The 24,803-nt window shown below is 36.4% G+C and overlaps 3 protein-coding genes across 4 annotated transcripts; 2 read left to right on the forward strand and 1 right to left on the reverse strand.

Annotated features, from left to right (window-relative positions):
• The first annotated feature begins 1,613 nt into the window (after nucleotides 1-1,613).
• Nucleotides 1,614-4,847, forward strand: LOC107039382. The gene is made up of 5 exons (XM_015258959.1): nucleotides 1,614-1,670; nucleotides 2,298-2,462; nucleotides 3,120-3,228; nucleotides 3,292-3,350; nucleotides 3,412-4,847. Exons 1-5 carry the CDS (start codon nucleotides 1,614-1,616, stop codon nucleotides 3,433-3,435), a joined length of 414 nt encoding a protein of 137 aa, XP_015114445.1. The 3' UTR covers nucleotides 3,436-4,847.
• Nucleotides 4,848-9,053: 4,206 nt separating this feature from the next.
• LOC107039380 lies at nucleotides 9,054-15,156 on the forward strand. 2 transcript variants are annotated; one of them, XM_015258956.2, is made up of 5 exons: nucleotides 9,054-9,071; nucleotides 9,888-10,059; nucleotides 10,632-10,746; nucleotides 12,174-12,311; nucleotides 14,339-15,156. In XM_015258956.2, the coding sequence occupies exons 2-5, from the start codon at nucleotides 10,047-10,049 to the stop codon at nucleotides 14,532-14,534; spliced, it is 462 nt and encodes a 153-aa protein (XP_015114442.1). In that variant the 5' UTR covers nucleotides 9,054-9,071; nucleotides 9,888-10,046; the 3' UTR covers nucleotides 14,535-15,156. The 2 variants fall into 2 exon arrangements, with proteins under 2 accessions (XP_015114442.1, XP_015114443.1); XM_015258957.1 differs by lacking the exons at nucleotides 9,054-9,071; nucleotides 9,888-10,059 and adding an exon at nucleotides 10,256-10,356.
• A 1,243-nt stretch (nucleotides 15,157-16,399) lies between these two features.
• Nucleotides 16,400-24,087, reverse strand: LOC107039385. Its single transcript, XM_015258962.1, has 4 exons — nucleotides 23,815-24,087; nucleotides 22,736-22,870; nucleotides 20,560-21,032; nucleotides 16,400-16,993 (listed from the first exon to the last, which is right to left on the reverse strand). Exons 1-4 carry the CDS (start codon nucleotides 23,876-23,878, stop codon nucleotides 16,523-16,525), a joined length of 1,143 nt encoding a protein of 380 aa, XP_015114448.1. The 5' UTR covers nucleotides 23,879-24,087; the 3' UTR covers nucleotides 16,400-16,522.
• Nucleotides 24,088-24,803: the final 716 nt, after the last annotated feature.

Here is a 24,803-nt window from a genome sequence, read left to right on the forward strand (position 1 = left end):
TTATCCCAAATTTTACCTAATCATTGGAAGAATTTTTGGCATTACGGTGCTCTAAAAATTATTAAAAAATTCAAATGTGAGTAATTAAACTCAACAACTGTGCGTGAGAATTTAGACCCAACGTTTCGGCACGTATTGCTTTCCATTCCCGGAGGTAGCTATATACGATAAGATACAAAATTTCATTTGTCGAAATGTCAATGTCGACCACCTCTTATCATTTATATCAATTTCATAGGATTGGAAATGTCTTTCAAAGGAGTATTCTTGTAATTGTTGAGTAACAAGAATAACTTGATTATTTGGCTCTAGGATTACGATATTAATTAAATGTAATTGAGGACCAACCTCGGTCGGCATCATCAATATTACGTTTTCCCTGTTATCATGTCCCAAATAATTGAGAGAGCTTACTATTGTAATATCTCCAGATCGATTGGACGGGAGAACTGGCAGAAAATGACGATAATTTGGATCTAATTCTAATCTTTTGTTAAGAGCTGGACCAGGGAGAAAAGGTGGTGGTAAAGACTTGTTGATGAGTAACCGATAATTCAATTTTAATTGTGCCTTGATGGCTATTTTTAGTATTTTCTACGATATCGAGAAAAGAACAGATTACCATGTATAAGTAGTACTGATTACCATCCACATGGTAAGCTCTCCTATAATAATGGTTGTCGTTGCTTTATTGTATAGTAATACCTACCATGTTCGATTGGTATTGATTACTATACAATATAGTACGCTTTACTGTTGAACATAGTAAAAATTATTATTGAGATTGACTTAGAAACCCTTTTACCATAATTTATGGTAACCTCTGCCATATAAAAGTAACCCCTACCATTCACTTTTCTCCGTGTAGTTGAGAAATTAGGAGTTTCGGCTACATTAAACTATTTCTTAATTTAATTATTCTTTGTTTTGTTATTTTCACTTCAAATATTTTTTTTCTTCTGATTAAAACATTCTTGAAGGTATGGAAGGCATCATATCCGCATTTAGGTGATTCTTTTATTTTAGATCCGACCACGAAACTTGAATTTTCCTTAACCATCCAGCAATTTGCCTGTTCACTCTAGTCTTCATTAATTTGGTCTTCGCAGCACTCACAAAAGTGTTTGAAATCCAGCTCCATTTGCTCGACTCAACTCATGGAAAAACTTCAAATTACAAATAATTCGCTTTGACATGCAGATTTCCATCCCTTTACCTTCTCCGTTGACCCCAGAAAAGAAGAACATAAATGAAACTGTGTCGTTCCTAAACCCTCACGTGCTAGTATGGCAATGACAGTATTATACTCTTTATCCTCGAATAGACAATGAAATCGCAAAAATTCCGACGATTATCTCACGCAATTAGCTTTCATAGTTGTATAATCAAACGCAGCTCAATTATGAAATCATGTGTTCGATTCGCCGGCGCATTAAAACAAGAATGACGATGTAAATTTCAAATAGTTTAGAAGACAATAATTCCTCGAATTATGAATTGTTATCCAATCAATTCTCTGCTCAATTACAAGTGGATAATATTGGAAAAAATACCGATATCGGGTATATAAGGGGGATCTAACAACAAGAAAATAAATTATTTTGTCTCAAAGAATGAAGATGAAACTTCTCGTCGCTGTGCTGATCCTTAGCGTTGCGTTCGTATCTGCGGTGAGTTCGAATAATGCGAAAATCTATATATTCTGTTATATCAGGTTTACCTCAAGATCTTTATAGAGTGATCAGTGCACAGAGAAAAAAGTTCAGGAAAAATCACGTGACAAAACACATATTTTTGCTTCCGAAGGAAAACAAAAAAAATCGAACAGTCATTTATATGAATCAGTAGCAATGCATCACAATTACGTCAAATAATGTCCTTTTTACGTGATTTCCATGATGCTTTTTTAGAACTTTTTTCTTCATGCATTTAAGGAACTTCCGCAGTAAGTATACTTGGTGAAAATTTCGAAATGGTATAAAGACGCAATATTTGGATCATATGTTGTTGAGCACATTCAAAAACTATTCCCAAAATTTCAAGTACCTTGTCCACCCCATTTTCGAGATATACATCGTCAAAAATGAAAAAAACACAAAAATTGAATGTTTGGCGATGCATATCTCAAAAATGGGATGGACCAGGGACTTGAAATTTTGGGAATATCTTTTTAATGTGGTCAACAAAACATGATCCAAATATTGCGTCTTTATACCATTTCGAAATTTTCACCAAGTATACTTAGTGCGAAAGTACCTTAAACGCGAGGGTAATAAGAATCATCAATGTTTACACAGGCCTTCACGGCTGCGGATATCGTGCGCTTCCAGAGAACACTGGAAAAATGTAGGACTAAGAATGATCTTAGTGATGAAGTACTTGAGCGTGTGTTGAATGGAGAAATCGTTGACGAGCCAGATTTCAACTGTTTCGCTGCTTGTCTCCTTCAAAATTATGAATTGGTAAATACTCGTATTCTATTGCTGTGATAAATACTATGAACATTTTCTAATAGAAAACATACGCATTTTCCATATCATTACTTACGCATCATTAATGACTACTGTATTATCATTATTTTACGCATTTTTATGTCTATAGGCCCAATAAACTGAAATTCTAAATATTATATGTCCACGTATAAAAAAATTCAATGGATTTCGATTTTTTTATATGAATATCCTCTTGGAATTTTTTACATAAGAATATTGGAGCATGAATTTTCTTTTTTTTTTCACTCGAATCCTGCAGTGCAAAACAAAACAAAATATAGCGGAAAAACTTAGAAAATCCGTACCCAATAGTTTTAATAGAAAAAATCTCAAGAGAAAAATTCAATCAGAAAAATCGAAATCCATTGACTTTTTCATATCAAATTTCTAATAGAATCTGCGCAAAAAACAAATAGAAATTTAATGACAATTCTCTAGAGTTTTAATAGAATCCCCATAGAATTTCTAGACAATTCCAATAGAACGAATGTGACTGACGAATGTGATTTTATAATCTGAGCCGAAGGCGGGGATTATAATCTCTTGATGGAATGGTTTACTTACCCACGAGAATGTTTCCTAGCACAATAATTTTTAAAACTAATTCCGCCATATGAAATCCCTCAGCTAAGAGAAGATGGCTCATTCAATGTCGAATTAGCTGTAAGTAAAATACCGCAGGATGCCGACTTTGCACAGCCGCTAACAGACGCTATCAAAACATGCAGCGCTAGAAGTAAGTAACAATGCTTTTAAAAATTATGTACAACAGCCACACGAATAAACCTACAAATTTCAGGAGGTACTGATAACTGCAAAACTGCTCATTTGTTATTCGTCTGCATGTATGAGAAGGATGTGAGTAATGAGATCCAATCTATAATTGTAAGATAACTAATCAACGCATGTGTTTCTTCAGGTTCCGAATCTGCTCTTCGGATGAGAACACCAACACCAACAGGTGGAACAAAATTCGGTGTCAACAACTGTTGTTGAAACTAATTCGTAGTCATTAAAGAAAAGATGATTAATTTGTAGTGATCCAATTCTCAGTGGAAGATTCCTCCTCAATTTCGGAGAATATATAATTTGGCAAATTCAAATTCCAAAAATGTGTGATTTGGCAAGTCACGAGTGAAAACGCTGTCTCTTGCGTTTCAGCATTCAGAATAAATTGTCGACCGTTTCAATCGTATTGATTCTATTATTAATGACAATATTCATGTCACTCTGTGTGATCAGTCTTGTTCATGACGCGGCCGGATATAAAATAATATAGATAAATCGAGCACAAAAATTCGTATACTACATGTAGAGAGTACAATAGTAAAAATTACCATTGTCATAAGAGGGAATACTACGATCACATAGTAAAGGGGTTTTCAACAGACCCTACATACTAATTACTGACCGACATCTCATGGAATGTTTTGCTATTTTGGACATGGTAATAATTACTTTGCCCGTGAGAAAGATTACCATGTTCCATTGTAATGCTTACCATGTTCCATTGATATTTTTTGTCCGAACAAAAACTGCGGTTTCCAGCACTCTTACTGAGAATAAAAGTGACCAATTTCCGGAAAAATCTGTGAATTTCAGGAATCTGTCCTACCAATATCAAGCGAGCATAAACATCTCCACAAAATCATTTAACATTGATTTGAGTAATAGTTGTAGAGACAAAAACGGGAATTTTTCAGAAACTGTAAGCAACAAAGTAGGCTTTTTCTTAACATAGGAAGCTCTACTATGTAACCTAATAATTATTGTTATGTACATAAGACCTATTACCATGGAGGAGCTCACCACGTTCCATAGTAACCATTACGATGTTCCATAGTAGCCATTCCCATGGCCATAATAATACTTACTAAACTTTGGGAATCTTTACTATGTGCAAATTTCGACACAGGAATTTTTACTATTTTGTTTTTCCCGTGTAAGAATGGAAGTACAGATCTCGCCTTCGGCTCGGCCTGTAAACTTTGAGCTCGTCGCAAATGGAATTTATGCCCTAGTCCTATAATGTACTATTTTACAACCCTCATCAATTAGAAAAGTGTAAACGCTGATGAATTTACTGACAAACACAATTTTTGATCCTTTTTCTCCTCGTGTATTTCATGATTTGAAATACAGAATTAATGAGATAGGAGGAAATTTATACGAAAATATTATAAGGTTATGACATGTCCGTAAAGATAACATTATATCCGGGATTACTATTTTGCAAAGCAAAACAAGTGATAATAAGTCAAATATTAAGTTGTTAATCCTTTGGTGTTTGAAATTATTATGTGGGAAAAAATGAACATGTATATTATACTGTTCTGTTACAAATTTATGCTCAAAGTCAGGAACTAATTTAATACCTACACCTCCTTCTGGTCATTCTGCTATCTAACCAAAAAAAAAAACATCAAATAACCCTAACTCAAACATTAAATAACATCAAATAACCCTAAATAACCCTTATAACCCTAAAGGTCCCAAGGGTCCGCAGGGTCACAAATGTCCCCTCCGTTACCCCTCCTTCTAACATCAAATAGACTTATAATCAAATAAGGGATTTTGACCCTCTCGACCCTTTTAACCTTTGTGGATCCCAAGACCCTTGTAGCCCTTTTGACCCTAAAGGCCCCAAGGATCCGCAGGGTCCTAAAGGTCCCCTCGGTTACCCCTCCTTCTAACATCAAATAGACTTATAATCAAATAAGGGATTTTGACCCTCTCGACCCTATTAACCTTCGTGGATCCCAAGACCCTTGTAGCCCTTTTGACCCTAAAGGCCCCAAAGGTCCCCAGGGTCCCAAAGGTCCCCTCTGTTACCCCTTCTTGTAACATCAAATAGATTTATAATCAAATAAAGGATTTTAACCCTCTTGACCCTTATAACCTTGGTGAACTGTGAGGCCCTTATGGCCCTTATGACCAATGACTTATCCAAAGGCCCCAAGGGTTTATAGGGTCACAAAGGTCCTCTCAGTTGCTCCTCCTTCTAATTAATCTCCTAAGCTCAGCAACAACCATTCATGTCACTCAGTAAAAAGGAAAAGAATGGAAATACACAATGGGGTCGAGGAGACGCGTCACATGGTTTGTGTTGATTACACTGTTTCAATTATGCAGCAACACTTTGAATTTATTCGAACAATGTTAATATCTCGATTTGGACGCCTCGTTAATAGCGCATAAGCACTCGACCATAACATCGTTCGAGGCTGCCCACTTTCCGGTTCTGAATCGAATTATCTTCATCCATTCATTTTTCTCAGTCCAAGTTCACTGTCGACTGAATGCATTATGGAATTGTTAATTTTATTGGCGATATCGTAAACATGACTGCAGCGGAAATAATATCATTTTTCAAACGAAACCCGACGTAATAGTTACATCAGACAATGATGACACATAAAAATGGGTTTATTATTTCGATTATGATTCGCAGGGATACATATCTCATTGCAATTTTTCTCGTTTTATCGGTACAGAACATCTGATGGATATTCCGTGAATGGGAAATTCATGGAAATATTTTTAGAAATACATTCAAAGAAATGTGGGACAATCAGACTTGAAAGTCTTGTGCAACGAAACTGGGGAGACGATTATATCGATGACAGTAAAAATTGAATGAAGAATGATAGTCTAGGTCAATTGCATAGCTTATGATGTTTGGCTGAGTCACATAAACGAGATTATAGCATTTGAAAATATATCCGGAAACGATACATCAAGCGAGTCTGCTAATCTGCCAGCGGATGCTATATTGTTTGAACCAGTTTGATACCGAAGAATGAGAGGGTTATCATGGGAGATAATGCAAAAGTGCAAACAAACTTCATTTACGTAATCAATCATCATTTACTGTTAAAAAAAGTGACCCCGAAAATCGAATGTGGAAATTTCAAGATTTCTCCATTGTTCATGAAACTTTGGATCTCTTCCGATCTTTTTTAGAGATCGCTCTGTATGTTCAAATATATGTGTGCAAAATTTTGAGCTACGATTTTTCATGAAACTTGGAACTGATTATAATTAATTATGAGCACAATGAAAATTCATTGATTTTATTTAGAAAGATGATGTTTGAATTTCTTGTGAAACTTCGCGGGAAGAAAATCTGACTTTGCTTCTAACTTCTAATTTGTAACCACGGGCGATACACGGAGAGAACAATTCAATAAAAATGACCAGAGAAAAACCGTAAAAATTACATTTTTAAACGTAATCCGCGAGCGAAGTAAAATTCAATAAAAATTGTGAGTCGGAACTGAAATTGTACGAATCGTCACGTACATTCTACGATTTGTTCCGTAAAGATAACTACCCGCGTGGTGACTCACCGCTGTGGGCACAACAAGTCGTTCCGTAATTTTTCCCCAGCGATTGAGAAATTTTACGGAACGAAACGTAGAAATAACTCACCAGCTTCATAAAAATTGTTGAACGTTCAAGAATTTTTGATTTTGGAGGCATAATAAGTCGGGAAGTTTCTGGAAGACTTTACTTCTTCGGGAAAAATTACGTGACAACTTCGTACTTTATTCGATGATGAACCTGAAAATTTACTGAACGTTTCAGATTTCTTCTCTTCCATTCCTATAAAAATTGCCGAAAACCGATTCCCCAATGCGGATTACGTGAATTGTTCCGAAATTTTTACTGAATATTTCTTTCCACGTAAACTAAAGGACCCTTACGCACGTGCTTACCAATTAATTTCGCAGGGGGGCCACTCCTTCATTTTAAGCCCCTAGGTTAAAAATATACTATTTACAAGCGATGTGTCTTCATGTAAACACAAAACAAAACAAGTTTTATTTTGAGACGTCTGAAAGTCTCACATGGAGATTTTCCAATGTTTCAAGTTGAGACTTTTAAGGGGGGACCCCGGTGAAATTTGAAAGTCTTCGGTGGATCTGGGGACTTATTGAGCGACTTTAGTTATATGATGGGATATGTTAAAAAGTGGGAAAAATCCCGGACCCAATCGGTTTTGCCCCGTACTTCCACGGAAAGTCGTTTTTCGTATTTCTACCTTTAAAACATTCCTCGTTCCCCAATTTTCATCCGATTTGATTTTTTTGCAAAATGTTCGTGAGACTCCAAAGAACAAAGTTAAGCTTCCGTTTTACGATCCATTATATAGATTATGAAAAAATCGAAAAAAATGAAAAAAGGGGGTTTTCCTTCTGATCGTCAACTATTCAAAATTAAGACTTTTCAGGCATAATGCAACGACTATCAGAAGGGAAAACCATTTTTTTATTTTATTTTTTACATTTTTTTCGGTTTTTTTCGATTTTCTCATGATCTATAATAATGGATCGTAATACGAAAGCTTAACTTTGTTCTTGCGAGTCTCACGAACATTTTGAAAAAAAAATTAAATCGGATCAAAATTGGGGAACGAGGAACGTTTAAAGATAGAAACATGAAAAACGACGTTTTCCGTGGAAGTACGGGGCAAAACCGATTCGGTCCGGGATTTTTCCCACTTTGTAACATATCCCATCGTATAACTAGAGTTGCTCAATAAGTCCCTAGATCCACCGAAGACTTTCAAATTTCACCGGGGCACGTATGAAAAAATCGAATAAAAACTTTCTATACGGATTGTGTATAAGAATTCTATAGGATTTCCGTATATAATTTTCGGATATTTCTATACGAATTATTTCTATACATAAATATTTACATAAATTTTTGTTTTCATACAAAAGATGTCTAAACGCTCCAGAGAAAAACGTAGAGAAATGTCACAACTCCATATGAAATGTTTCTATACATGAGGAAGTGGGTCCTATAGGATCAAACCTATAGAAATCGTATAGAAATAATTTGTACAAAAAATATCCGTTTAGAAATATCCGAATATCATATACGAAAATCTTATAGAAATTCTATACGCAATCCGTCTAGAAAATTTCTATACGATTTTTTCATGCGTGCGGTCCCTTTAATAGTCTCAAGTTGAAATTTTTAAGTCTCACGCTGAGACTTTCAAAACTTTCAAGTAGAGTCGTTCAGAACTCCCCCGAAAGTCTTAAAGTAGCTCTACCCCTGTGGCTGGAATCGTTGAGTGCTTTTGAAAAAAGAAGATTCTAAAAATAATTTTTATGCCACTCATGCCTGAAACCGGCTGGATTACACACTCGACGCTTCGCGGTGTCCGGTGGTCTAATTCAGCCGGTTTCAGGCTTCGTGACATAAAATTTTGTTCAGTACTTGTGGGGAAATTTCGTCCTTAACGTGTGTGGTTACATCACTCGCCTTCGGCTCATGCTGCAAACCCCACACACGTTAAAGACGAAATTGCCCCACATGTGCTGAAATATACTATCTTGATATCTAAATTATTAAAATAATTTATAAAGGACAAGCATAAGAATTATTTCATTATTAATTGTTTTCAATAAAAATATGAATAAATAGATTTTCAATTGACTAGCGTGGAAAAATTAGTGGCGACACTGGAGCATAATGTGACGGGCGAGAGAGGTGAGAGAGGTCCCGCGAAATGACAGCTGTCGTTGTCACGTCTACTCCTGTTTACAGTCTCCCGTGATTCTGGTTGGAAATTGTTAAAATAAAAAAAACTAAACGATAAATCCTTATCTGACGGGTGCCAATATTTTTTATTATTTTTTTCCCGTGTTTAGGAAAAAAAATTAGATTTTAATCTTTGTTTTAACCGGAGCTGTGTCAAATTTAGCGTTTTTCACATAAGACCCTGTGTTAAATAATGAATTTTCAACATTTTCATTTATAAAAACTTGAACAACAATTAAATGAGGAAAAAAATTACGAATCCGAATCACAGAATTTTTAGGCGATTTGTTGTAATTTTTAAAAATCTTTGAATTGAAATATAACCTCCTAAGGGTAGAGCTACTTTAACTTGAGGCATTCAAAAGTATCCACTCAAGTGCATACGTCGGTGAAATTTAAAAGTCTTCACTGAGCTTTGGGCTCCATTGAACAGTTCGTGATATATGACGGAATACGAGAATAACTAGGGGAAATAGCGTATCCAATCGATTTTGCCCCATATAAACACGAAAAACTTAATTTTTTCCTATTTTTACCTTCAAAATTACCCTTGCACCGTAGGTTTCATACCATTTTAGCTTTTTTTTCAATGTTCGTTATACTCCAAATAAAGTTAAGTATCCGTTTTACTTTATTCGCAATAGATCATGAATAAATAAATTTTGAATTTCACAAATTTTTCGCGTCTCCAGAGTAAAGTAAAATTTATAAATTATACGAAATTCCGAGACCGGGCTCCTGCTAAAAAAAGCTATTCTTCATTATCGACACCCTCAACTGCGCAAGTAGCGCCATGCAGCACGAATTCACCCAACTACCACAATCCCAACATTTCAGCTGCAACAGCAGCACCCTGCAGCAACTGCCTAACAGTACTCCGCTATAAACCTTAGCGGTCAGAAGTACTCTCATTGCAACGAATGCACGTACCACTGAATAATGCAAGTGAAACAATAGCATGAGAGCAGCAGAATCCACAAATTCTCAACAATAACAATGGGCGATAAGGGTAAGTGCACTTCACTCATAAATTCATTATTATTCATAGGTAATTGATCCTCGAGAGGATTTTGATAAGTGGCATGCTGCTAGTATACCATCCGAGTATCATCCTCCAAGTGTTTGACGTAGCCGTACTGCACGCACCTACACCCACACTTGAATTTGACCCAATATGTGGAGGGAGAGATGTTTCAGTACTCGTGTATTCTGGAAGTTGTGCTGTTTGAAAACTTCGTTTAATTCGCAGAATAACGCACGCAAATGTCAGTGGCATTTACAGTGCCTAAACTATGTTCCAGATAAGGTTGAGTGAAATTTCCGGGTATTCACGTTTGCAACTTGAAATTGGGGGCTTCATTAAGAGCATGACTGTGTAATTTACATGGCACAATCAATAGAATAGAAAAGCATCTAAAAATAGTTCAATGTAACTGAGGGCCCACGTGTTGGTAAATTTTTCAAATAATGATGATGGAGCGCTCATAAAGAGGCCACTACCTCGTGCAACGCAACAATCGAGCGGTTTATTTCAAATTCAATTAGACGTAATTACTGGAGGAGATTTTTTAATCTTTTCAGAACATCACGTGCACTTCAGCGGTGGCAGTGGCCTCACGTTTAACAATATTATGATACAACCACAGCGTCATGGATTTTTAGACGCCCATCTGGGGTTTCTTCAACTCCATCACAGGTGAAATGTCGAGTGATATCTCTCAGGGTCTATGTCTAAAAACTTTTGTTAAAAAAAACTTCATCAAAAAAACTTGGTCAAAACAACTTGGCAACAAAAAAAACTTGAAGGAAAAAAATTTGAACAGCCTGAAGTTTAAAAAACTTGAAAAAATCTTTCAACCTTTTAAAACTAAACTAAAAAAAATCTAAAAAAGTAAAAAATACGCCTTCTAGAAATCGCATATTCTGACTTTTTGGACCATATTTAGTTACCCTGACACAAAAATTTGGAAACTTAAATTTGAACAATTACAAAGCTTCTATTCGTAAGCAAAAATTGAAAAAAACCAAACGAACCACAATGCAAAGCATCGTATTCAGTCCCTACGGACAATCGGAAACTACTGATGAACTGAAAGAAAATCTTCGCACTTCAACTCAATTCCCCCTCCCAAGAAAATTCAATTTCAATTAAATAAATGAGGAATATCGATTATCCCCTTCCCAAGGAAGGAAACAAAACGGATAACAACCCTCTGAAATTCCAAACACAAACATAGATTTTACCTATATTCTTACAAAACACGAGATAACCGAAAGGTTTTATTGACGGAAGTTCAATCAAGCAAAAGTCCAATTAACCAAAAGTTCACTTTCCCAAGTTGAATTTAACGAAGTTTCTTTAATGTTGTTGTATACCCGCTATTTTCCTAGAATAAGTTTCCTAAAAGTGCCATTCTTCTCCAGGCGTCCACCAAATATTTCCAAGACCTTTGTTCCAAATATTCCGAAGACCTTTTTTTATATAACTTTATTACATTTTATTACTTTAACCCTCCAGACGCCGCGACTCCGACAAATCATTTTATTATCCTTTTCATTAAAAATCCTTAAACGTTTAATTACTTCCTCAGTACTTTCCCATACCTCGGGTCCCTAATCCGGTACTTTCTCAATACTTCAATTTCTCCTACCATTAATGTGGCACTTTCCTAATGACTCGATTCCTTGAATTCCTTATCGAGACATATCTCTCCCTCACCTCCGTAAGTCCAACCCTCAAGGGTCATCCCTCACCTAAACTGGCCAATCACCAATTTTGGGCCTTATTCCCTCCAGTCACTCCAACCCCTAGTATTCGCCCGCAGAGGACTTAGCCGAAAACTCTCTGCACCCCAACTTGATCATTATTCTAGCCAATAAGGAAGGAAGAAGAAGAAGAACTTAATCATAATTATTCCAACAATCTACAGAGTAACATCTATTCAGGAAGATATCCAAAGTATTCAAACAGTACTTGTATTTTAGTCTACAAATAAAGATTTCGTGTTTAAGTTGAAGTTATTATTTTCTTCAATCCGGAATCCAACAATGTGCTCCGACCTCTCAACGCCGAAACTGACCACTGCGCACTTGTTATTTCACTGTTTTTTTTTTCTATTTCAGATACCATATGGAGTTTTCAATACCCTGGAATACGTGTATTCACAATGAGAGCAAAACAAAGCCAGCGGCAGTTGTCGAGGACACTGGAAATCCTAACTGCAAAATCATTGATTTTGCAGCGGAAAAAGATGACCTAAAGTAATGACATTTGATTGTATTCTTAGTTCTATACTCGGAGAGGGATTGAGGTTGTCGAGTGCATTTCAGGGATAATTTCCTCAATTCTAATTTCGACCGATCAGAGTGCAGTATTGTGGGTCATGTGAGACATTCACATCAGTTTTATTTTGATAATTCACGACGAGTGAGTTATCAAACTCATAATTCCACAGCAACCTATCAGTTGTTTTCCCTTCTTTTCGCAGATATTCCCCTCATTTTGGTGGAATGTGTCATGTAACCCCGAATATCGCACTCCGTTCGGCCAAAATCGTAACTGAGGAAATTATACTGAGAAGTACATTGACCTTCACAATTCATCCGATATTTCTCTAGAACTTGCCTGCAAAGAAACTCGTGTGTCAAGTTTAGCAGAAAAAGATTTTTAGCCTGCAAAACTTCATTTGTTTACAACATAGCTTTCAGGCTTTCAGGACTTTTGCTTCCGAATGGAAGTCTTGTTTTTCACTGATTTTTCGATTTTCTAATTTTTTTGCTTCCAAATGGAAGCTTTTTCATCATCCAAATTTATGTTTTGGTTTTTTGCGTTATATCGGTTCAGTATGATTCAAAAAGTCAGAAAATTCCATTTTTAGAACTCTTCTGTACGGGTGTAACAAAGTTTTTCTTCAATTGCTCGCTAATGAATAAATGGAATTGAATCTTCTTTTTGTGTGTTCGAACAAGATCGGTCACTAAGAGGATTTGAAAACGGTCAATCCCATTTTGTTCGTGATATTGTTTCGAAATAATTTAATTCAAGAAAGTCAAGGCATCTAATGATCACAATTTGTTCACCGAAAAAATTCTTTATTAAATCACGTGAGAAAAATTTGAAAAAAATAATGAATATTTAGCGGCATTTAAATAACATTTTGTACAGAATTATTATTTTTTTGAACATTCATTGTTTATAAATGAATGATTGAAATTGTTTAAACTTTCGGAAACCTCATTTTTTTAGACATAAAATCGATTTCCTGTAAGATTCTGAATATGAATAAATTTGGTACGATTCCAAATAAATCATTTTTGTAGTGGAAAATTGATTGTTTATAAATTATTTGTAAAAAATGCTCGTAATTTTCAAAAAGTATAATTTTTCAATTATTTCATCAATCTTCCTCGAAAGGTAAACTTTCTCTTTTTTTTCAGAATTACAAAATGTTATTCTACTGGTTCAATATCGAAATTCACATTCAGATCTGCAGAGAGTAAATAATAAAATCATTGTAAAATGTCCGGAAACTTAGGGTAAAATGGGATTCAAATGAAACCAGAAAAAATAACTTAAGTACTTAAATATCCTTAATGCAATATTTAAAATGAGACAAAAATTCTAACAGGCCCAAATGCTGTACGATTACTAAAATTTAGGAATAGGGGAGAGTTTGGCATAACGAAACAGTCAAAAAACTACTGTTTGACGCAAATCAAGCACAAAAAAATAATTTTTATTCAATTTTTTTATTATCAACTTCTTTTTATTCTTGGGAGTACTGATGAGGATAATAATTTTCCATTCTGGTGAAAAGAATTTCTCATTTTACTGAGAAGTTTTGACGAGCAATGATTTTGTCAATGGATTAATTGAAAAAAAAATGAAACAGCAAAATCCAAAGTTCAGGGCAAGGCCCAAGAGGAGACAGGGAGAAGAGGGGAAAAAGGAAAATGTGATACTAAATTCCAATCGAATAATCCATTGACAAAATCTTCGTCCATCAAAACTTCTCAATAATTTTCCATTCTACGGGATGGAAAATTATCATTCTCATCAGTACTCCCCTGAGGAAAAAAAAGTTGACAAAAAAAATAGTTAATAAAAAAACAATTTTTTCTGCTTGAATTGCGTCAAACAATCGTTTTTGGACTGTTTCATTTTGCCCCACTCTCCTCTAATTTTTATCAAATTGATCCCTCCATCTGTTCATTGTCTAATTTCGTTAAAAGTTTTGATGATTTGTTCAGTGAGATACCATTCTTAAAAAAGTTATTTGTTTGTTCAGATTGAAGGTGGAATTATTGGCCTACCAAGAGTTCTTGAAAGAAGCTATTCGAGTGAAATGCTGTGAATCTGGAGCACCATTGACTGTCACTCTGAAAGCAAGAGTTTTGGGGAAAGATAAAGGAACGCCAGTCCTCAAGAACGGTGTTCGCAGTATTGCCATTGAGGCGGATGACGACGATGATATTTCTGAGTGAATTTTAACGTGCAAACTCATCAAAAGTGATTCCATTGGAAATAGACTGTGTCTATGAACAAAGTAGAGCGAGAGAGTCCAGGGGCCTTCATACAAATGCATTTTACCTTATCTTCGAGACTTTATTCGGATGCATTCAGTGAGTGGAACACTTTCACGATGTAATCGCACCTGAGATATGAGTCTCGATAACTTCCCGCGATGTGATCACCCACCATTCTTATCAACATCAATTTTATAATTGAAAAAACAGTCATGCAAAATTTTTTTCTTCGTCCATTGAACAATTATTTTTGTAACAACAACTGTGTACGTCCACACGAAAAGGGCCCATTTTGTCGCATCTAGTTTACGAGATATTCACGGTTCTATCTCCGCAATTCCCATTTCAACAAATGTTAAATTATTTCTTTGAACTTTTCTAGCGAAGTCATTTTCAACGCTATCGACATAATTTTGAGTGTGAATTGTGCGGAATGATATCAATATTCTCGGAGTACATAACTCCGTATCGACAAAGTAGACCCTTTTCATGTGGGCATTTCGAAATTATGGTCTAATTTATTACTCACCACTGAAAACATGACTATTTATAGCAAAGAATAAAGAATGATCAAAATGAATCAATAAAGAGGGTGACTATTGCTCCTAGAAGTAATCCACCTCCTCTGAAACCTCTCCTGTAATAACTATAGAGCTATGCAACTTCTTGTGTAGCGAATTATTCTCAAATTTATTATTCATCACTGTTTTCACTATTTCTAACAAGGAATGGAGAATGTGACGGGAGGTATTTTTTTTCTTTTCACGTCGATACGATTTCCTATTCTCGGGAATCTCGCGAGCTGCTTTAGGGAATTATTTCAAGTTATTTGTCGAATATGAATTTATTATCTATCATACGTCATTATTGTGATTCTTTCAATTTGTCATTCACGCATTTTAATTTTAATTTCGTCGACTTCTGAGAAGGCGGTCCAGCGTGATTGGGCTGTCACTATGAGTGCGTTTCGGAATCAACTACCGTAGCTGCAGTCAAGCAAAATTAGATAGGGTCGCCTTCAGCCAATTTATATTTTCCATTCATATTTATTAATTTATTCGAATTATTTATTTAAAATCAAAAAGCCTGTCTCAAGAATAATCAAAAAAGATCGACAAAATACTCAAGAGTTTGAATTTATTCAGTTATGAAAACTTATTGATAAATTGTCGACCTCTTGTTTCCTGAAAATTCCAACAAACTCTCATCAACACTGAAATCGTCTTTCCTAGTCGAACGAGGATATGAAAATTGCTTCTGGAATTGCTGCACCTTTCCAGAATTCCATTCAGTCATCACCACCTAATGGGCCAACGCCTTTTGCAACAATAACTGATCCTGTAATTTATTATTTATGGCTAACAAAATCACTATCCCTTACGGAGAAAACAAAGACTAATAAAAAATCAACAAAGTCTCTCTCAAAATCTCAACAAACTCTCCTCAAATCTCCTCGTAATTTTTTAGTAGGAATACCTGTCGGTCCATCCACAAACTCACAGATGTTGAACCCAAGTCTAACAAGAGGATGATAATTGCTTTTGGAATTGCCCCATCTTTCCGGAATTCCACCCGAACATCAGGATCCAATTAACCACTTCCTTTTGTAACAAAAGATCCTTAGATTTATTATTCGTGACTAAAAAAATCACAAAAAACAAATACTAATAATAAAAAATCAACAAAATATGTTTCGAAATTCCAACAAACTCTTCTCGCCACTGAAATCGTTTATTCCCGTCAAATGAGGGGATGAAAATTGCTTCTGGAATTGCCTCGACTTTCCACAATTCCATCCAGACATCAGCACCCAACGAGCCATCTCCTTTTGCAACAATAACCTATCCCATAATTTATTATCCATGACTAAAAAAATCACTATTCATTACAAAAAAACAAAGACTAATAAAAATTTAAAAAATCAACAGTTTCTCTCACGAAACCACTCAACATTGGAATCGTCCTTTTTTGGTAGGAATACCAGTCGGTCCATCCACAAACTCACAGATGTTGAACCCAAGTCTGACAAGAGGATGACAATTGCTCCTGGGATTCCCCCACTTTCCCCTGAAGCTCATCCAGGCAGGAGTGCCTCCAGCCTCGTCATCGGGGAGCACCTCCAGCCTCTTCCACGTGGGCCAAGCGATTCCAAATCCACTCTCGTCGTACAGTCTCGGTAGTCTCACGAATTTGTGCTTCCCCGGTGCTGTCCACAGTCCATGAGACCCCTTGGCACTGAACAACACAGGATGCGATCCGCCAGAAGTGAAAACATGTTCCGGGAAAATGGGCTTTTGGAAAATACCCTTGCGCGTCTCCTGGCTCTCATAAACGAAAGTCCCAGTCCTCAGGTCGTACCGGTAGAATGCCCCAGCGTCGTGAGCGGACACGTACATGGCGACAGGATAATCATCCCCCTTTTTTCGGGAAACATCAATCATCATAAGATAACACGCAAAAAATTCACCTGAATTGAGTATAAATTATAGTTGAATTAAGTATATTTTATACTCGAAGCAAGAATAACATATACTTGATTCAAGGACCTTTACATTCAAGCCCTCAGTTTTTGACTCTAATATTCCAACCCTTATTTTTTAACCTCCACTTTTTGACCTTTATATTCTCACACTTGGTGTCTGACCCTTGTATTACACTTGAGAGCGCTTGGTACAAGCCAGGCTGATACGAAATAATCAACCTCGAATTTAAACACCCATCCCCCATTCAAGTGTAAAATACCCATTTTTTTAAACCCGGAACCTCCGAATATGCATCGGGTGCTCTCCCGACTGAGCTATCCGGTTCCTAGCCATTTCTTCATTTTAAATTTCTGATACATATTGAGCTGCCACGTATGAAAAAATCGTATGGAAATTTTCTATACATAAATTTTTACATGAAATTTTTTTTATTTTCATACGAAAAGTGTCCAAACGCTCCAGAGAAAAACGTAGAGAAATGTCGTAACTCCTTAGCAGTGGGTCGTATAGGATCAAACCTATAGAAATCGTATAGAAATAATTTGTATAGAAATATCCGAATATCGTATACGGAAATCCTATAGAAATTCTATACGCAATCCGTTCAGAAAATTTCTATACGATTTTTTCACACGTGCCGCCGTCCTTGCGGCATTCGTTTTTACATTAAAGAAGAGAATTTATGTAGCATTCCACATCTTTGTGACGTTATAGGAAATGGTTGGATGGGATTTGGATGAGTAAGAGGGGAACCGGGATCATTCTCAATATGAATAACCAGAAAATTTTTACTGAAAAAAATGGATAGTCCAGACCGAGACTTGAATCAAGTATGTTTTAGAGGGGAAGCGATACCAGTACCGCTCAGCAGCCAATACCACTCATCCGTTTTCCTCCACAACCACTTACTTTTCCGAAACAAATTCTCATTTAATCTGAAGGCTCTGCTATCAATATATAATCCTCGCAAAAACCCATTTTTTTCATCTCTTTAAATTACGAAAATAGCACCCCACACTTTTCGGGCCTTTACGATGTAATTTGGGGCTAACAAGGCAAGTGCCTATAGGCATATATACTGCTCACCTAAGGAATAGCAATAATTCTTGCATTCAACCGATGATTTCGGCTGAAGATTACAGTTGCATAGCATTCTTTAATTGTTCCGCTAGATATTGTGACATCATAGACTCTCAATTCTTGCTGAAATGTCGATAAATTACCAAACAACGAAGACGAGAGTTGAGTGAGCAGTAATTACACTCAGCTCTCATTTTCGTTTTTTAAAAAATTATCGAAATTTCACCAAGAAGTTAGTGTCTATGATAACATTATTGGCTTCCGGATGGATGCCGCGTTTGGTTTCACACTGATAGAATGATTCATTTATTCCAAACGAGATTCGTTAACTATTAACGAATGGTAGAGTTGAATATGACCAAATGAATATTCGTTAATAGTTAACGAATGGTTCACTTGAACAGCGGAAGTCAAGTCAAACAAAGCTCCTCAAATATACATTCGTTAACTATTAACGAATGAACATTTGATGAGACCGAATAGACCCTAACCTCCAACCAAAATCCATTCGTTAACAATAATTAATCCGTTCTATCAGTGCAGCATTGCGCCGACGTTTCGCAAACATTGCAGTCTACATCTTCAGGGCTATGAGCTCCGATTCTGAGCTCCGATGTCTGGGGGTTGTCCTTGTATCTTCCCCTGTGATGGTGGGGAAGGGAGGGGTTCAGCCAATCGTATGTTTTTAATTGATCAGTTGGTCAATTAAAAAACCGGGAGGTCGGTTTTCCAAATGGGGTTCATTTGATATCCTCTGCCCCTGTTGAGGTTGTTAGGGTTTTTATGGATTTCCAGACCCTCTCGGTATTTCCTTTCGAAATACCCTTGAGATTTGACCAACATTCTGGCTTGATCGTAATGGTCTATGAGTGTCTATGATGTCAAAATATCTAACTGAATAGCCAAAGTATCCAATGCAACTGGAATTTTTATTCGAAATCATGGGTTGAGGTACAAGAATTGTCGTTATTCCTTAGGTGAGCGGTATAGGTACCACCTCCCCTACTCGAATCAAGAATAATATACTTGAATTAAGTTTGTAGGGGAGGGTAGGGCAAAACGGACCGGGAGGGTAAAACGGACCGCAGGGCAAAACGGGCCACTGACAAAAAATTGGTAATTTTTGGTTTTTTTTTCTTTCCTTCAAATCAGGAATACTGAATGTGTTGAATTAAAAGTGAGTTTCGCGGATCGTAACCGTCACAGGGATTTTATAGACAAAAAATGTCGTTGAACCGCAATTTGATCAGATTTCCTAATCACTTCAAACCACAAATGGCTTTGAAAAACCAATATTTCCTAGCAATCTGTGTCTAAAGGCAAAACGGATATTTTTATATTTATTTCTTGCCTACAAAAGCAGCGCGACAAAAACTATCTGATGGATTACATATGGCTGCTACTCTCCACGTTTTCTTTTTTCGCCTATTTTCAATTCTACCAATTTCATTGGTAGTAGTAGATTTCCGAAAGGTTGCCAATGCTTGTTTTCAAAAAATAAAACCGTATATTCATGTTATATGGCTTTGTCAGTTATCCTGATGTGAAAATGAAAGGTGAAATATAAATGCGTCAATTTTGTTTTCTCAAACCTTTTGGGTGAATTGATCCATCTCGAGAATTATAAAATATGTAGACCTAAAATTTGATATGCACTTCTAAAAAATTTTCCGTAAAGTTTCCAGACTTTAGTCTTGAAATATGAAACAAGTGACGGTTTCATGGAAATTTTAAATTTCAGTTAAATTATTCTATGAAAATGAATAGAAATTAGGAAACTTCAAGCAAAAATGTCCTTGAATTTTCAATTTTTTGAAATTTCTGAGCAATTTCTTATTGAATTATCATGTTAACATTGAAAATTCATGGGAATTTCGGAATCTTCATGGTTCTTCCACTGAAAAATCAGGAATTTCCTTGAATTTTCAGGGAAACTTGAAATTTCATAGACTTTTTTCCGTTAAATTGAATTTAGTGTCATTTTCTGGAAAATTCAGTTAAATTTTTTCAACAGTTTAGGAATATTCCTTGACAATCCCAACTAGTAGCCAAAATTTCAAAAGCTTTCGCTGATTTTTACCTATGTCATAGTGCGCAAAAGTGAATTTCGAGCAAAAAAATACAAAAACGACGATATCTCGAAAAATTTCAACAGAATGTCACGTTTCATGACATATCTAGGTATTTTCACCCAAAAATAAAAAATCGAAGAAAATCACGATTACAAAGTGTTCATTCGTAAGCCAAAACAAAAATTATCAATTTTCTGTCAGTGGTCCGTTTTGCCCTGCGGTCCGTTTTGCCCTACCCTCCCCTACACATATTTGATTCTAGTATAAAATATACTCAATTCAAGTTTTTTTTGCCGTCAATCATGAAAATCGTGACTCTAAGACTGAAAATCTCAATATGATTATTACCTTGAAGTAGAGACTCATGTGTTCCCAATCACCCACGTGATTACCATACTCCTTGAGTCTACCTAGACAGACTCCCCCTACTGTCGGAATAGGCCACGTACCAAAAAACCCAAGATCCAGAACACAAACGGCCTTTCCCTCGCTGAAAGGATAAAACATCCAATAGGTCACGTGAAAGTGCACTTGCTTCCTCAATCTGCTATCATCATTAATGAGTTTTCCATCGTCATTATTCGCTTCTGGCATTGATGTTGTCATTTTAGTGATGGTTTGCTTGATACTCAACGGCAACTCATTGGTCTGAAGCGACTGGTAGAGCTCTGCGGACAATATCTCGCGCCTTCGTATTGTTCTCTCAATGGAGTTGGACGTCTTACCTGGCTCTTCACAGTTCTTCACCAGCGCGTAGATTGGAACCTTGCCAGCCGGCTGCTTGCCATACAGAAACGACGATTCATTCCTCAGCAACGTCACTGATTTGAAATGTCAGGAATTTATTTTCGCATTGAGTATTTTTCGATTGGGAATTTGTGGGAGAAAATTTCATCGAGGAAAGAAGGGCTCAAGACAATTTCGCTAAGTTTTATTAGATCATAACTTTTTATTTTTAGAATTATAATGAACCAAATTTTGTATATTAAAATCTGTTTTAGCGCTTTACGGATACTGCGCCCCCGTGATTTTGGGTGAGTACTTATGAAATAGAATCCACACGGAGATGCATCCGTATAACTATAATAATAAGATCGCAAGATTTTCCCGCCAATTTTATTTGCTCGACTGCGATTGGATTCGTGATTTCCTGAGTAGAAGCTCTGAGTATTTTGTTTCATTTCCTAATCTCCCGACGAAAAAAACGATTTCTTAAGCAAAGCAATCGTTTTGAAATGATTTGAACATGAATACTTCACAGAATTCGAGGCCTATCTAATTTCGGCAGTAATTGATGACTAGAATGCCCCTGATCATCAGTGAGTTATACCACTGCAATTTAGTGGTAGGTTCATGAAAATCAGTGATGGGGCCTTGAAAATTAGTGACATTACGAGATTAATGATGATGTCACTAGAGACCAGTGATAACGTCATTGAAAATTGATGACAAAATTATTGAGTTTCATAAGTTTGCAATCACTATTAATAACGGGATAAATATCTAAAAATAACATTTCTTTGGAAATCAGTAACATGTTTCTGAAAATTAGTAACATATTAGAGAAAATCAAAATTTTATTTTCATCACGCTGTGACGAAAAGTGAAGTCCAATTTCCGCCACATTGTGATGAAAAATATTGTTCGCAACTCGTGAAAAAATGTTTTTTAGCTCGCGGGATTATATCACTCGCCTTCGGCTCGTGATGTAAACCTCCCACTCGCCAAAAAACACTTTTTTGCACTCGTTACGAAATATACTATTTTGACACTGCTGCTACGTTCACTTCGTGTCGAAAAGTGCCTTTTCAAGTGCGTTTACTCGTAAAAGAAAAGTAAACTCTTCACTTTTCCTCACTTTTCCTCGTCCGGAGATTGGTATTGACCATTCCCCAAACTCGTAAAACTGAAAATCACTACGGAAAAATATCGTTCACGACTAGTGCCATGGGTTTTTTTTTACTCACGTGGTTGGCCAGTCCTCGCCTTTGGATCGGACGCCAACCCCATGGCACTGGCCCTGAAATATACTATTCGTTTACTTCTAAACGAAAGAGGCACATTTCGGCCACTCGCGCAATATAACATCACTGTCAAAAAATATTGTTTCACACATGTGAGACGGGAGTTTTCAGCTCGTGTGATTGGCAGCCCTTGACTTCGCCTCCGGCCGCCAACTCTACACTTGTGAAAATTCCGTCTCACTCGTATCGAAATATACTATGTCTCTGTGTTTGAGTAAAGAAATGCGTTCCGTGCTATTAGGTCGTTTTTTCTCTCAGTGCAGACAACACTCAAAATTTTCATCATTATAAAAAGGTGGAAAGGAAAAGGGAAGTCCACTTTTTCAAGAAAATTCATCACCAAACTTATGAGTAATCAATTACTCAAACGGCAAATTTTCCTCGGAAAATTGTCCAATGTTCCTTTTGCAAAAGTCAATGTGAATTGGACGAGTATCTTCATCAAATGAAAGTTGGAAAGGTGAAGTAAAAAAGCATAGGAAGTGAGGAAAATTTCTCACCAACATCAGTGCGCGTGCGGAGGTAATTGTCACCGGCTTGCACGTGCTCGAGGAACTCCGGTACTCCAAGGGGCATGAATCTTTCCCCAGGTGCTAGCCAGACTAATGGTGCCCATGACTTTACAAGTCCTCTCACTGCAGGACAATCAAAAAACTCATATATGCTCACAATGATTGATGGGGGGGAGTGGGAGCAGGAAGACAGGTGTCTGCATGCACCGTGGATAATTCTGTGGGCTCGTGTATCTTCTTGAATTAGCCGTGCGGACTGGCGCCTTTGTGCAGGCGATTTGCTTTCGTACATTCACCGAAATCAGACGGTTAGACGGAGGAAAATAAAAAATAATCGTATCTCATGAGCACGCGATTCATTGCCACTACACTTTCTACTTCACTTCAATTACGGGCATTACGTAAATAATAAGACTAGGAGTTTATAAAAGGAATGAAAGTGCCGGACTGCATCTACATCTTTACTTCCGATCATTTGTTACATTTTTTTTCCAATTGTGGACTCGAGAAGATTACACAGTTGGTCTTTTTTTCAATCACATCGATTGATCGAATTGCTTTATGACCTTGTCAACAACTTTACGAATCAATTTGGCGGGCAATTATCCACGCATAATTTAATCTCTCTCTCTCTCTCATCCACGCTGTAACCCCATTACGTATTGAAGAAATCGGTAAATGATACGCTTCCGGCTGGATGAAACAAGTTCATCGATACAGTGTTCGATGATATTGACCGTGGCAAGACATTCTGAAAGAGCGCAGGAGAGGACTTAAGTGGCGCACTTGAGAATTATACGATACACAGTTGAATATTAACAATTGTACAGGTTTCATTAGACCGGTGCTGTGAAGGAGGACGAGTTGACGGATTTTTTTTTCTCCTCTCTCGGGTTGAAAAAAATAGTGTTGGCGAAAAAAATCGATTTCTCGGGTAACCCAATGACCCGGATAATCCTCGATGCTGTCAGATATTCGTTGCATTGACCGAAGGGTATTGAAGGTGTAGTGACATGTGAGGAGACTGAAAAAATTGTGGGACGGTGGACTGAGGTAAATGTACTCACCCCTGCCTCCATCGCTGGTCACCCTCTGTGCAATCAGCAGAATCATCACCACCGGCCGTATCATATTTCCGTGGATGCATTTTGCTCGTTTAATACAGATTCGAATTTTTCAAAGTAATCTCTCATGATGATAACTCATTGTCAATTCACTAGCTTGATTTTTCAATTTTATTATTTGAAAAAATGGAGGAATGCTGAGGAATTTGTTGATTCAGTGCAAGGAGCACGTGAACAATGAGCTCAGTGGTCCTCCGGGTGAAACGTCTGCGAGTGACTGACCGCATGTATCCAAACATTCCCACACACCGTTCACCGGCAGAACGCGCATTAGGGTCGTGTATGACACAAACACGATCATCACATTGCAAACGGAATCACACGTGTAGACTGTTGAATATTTTTGAATGAAATTTACGGTACACCTTTTGGATATTTTTGTCACATTGTTGTTCTGAAAGGAAAACGAACAAGTTCTCAAACAAGTCTTGTTTGCAGGCATAGCCATATTCATAAATCATTATTACCGTTAAATTTTGAAGCCATCAATGTGTGTAGTTAACATCACTCTTAAACTTTTAATTATTTAAGTAATCATCAATTTAAATATCAAAATGTAGAACTATTTATTAATCGATAATCCCTTTTAAGAAATTATAAATATTCACTTAATGCAAAATTTACAGTTCTATGATATCAAATATTTAATTCATCATCAATCGGAAATTTAAACGATTAATATTATATTATTTTCAAATTTTGATGAGTGTATTTAAACATTGATCAATGTAAGTCACAATTCCTTTATATTATATTATATATTCCTTAATATTGAAGAAATTTAATATTAATGGCCATCCCTGCTTGTTTGGGCCTACACTAAAAGAAAAATCGACATATCACAAAAATCATTTCTTGAGTGAGAAATATCGCATACATATTTGATGAATTTATGGTAGGTTTCAGGCAAGAAATCGGTGCTCTTCGCGCTA

This window comes from Diachasma alloeum, unplaced genomic scaffold, assembly GCF_001412515.2.
Source record: "Diachasma alloeum isolate Michigan unplaced genomic scaffold, Dall2.0 Dall_scaffold_00299, whole genome shotgun sequence".
Lineage (NCBI taxonomy): Eukaryota > Metazoa > Arthropoda > Insecta > Hymenoptera > Braconidae > Diachasma > Diachasma alloeum.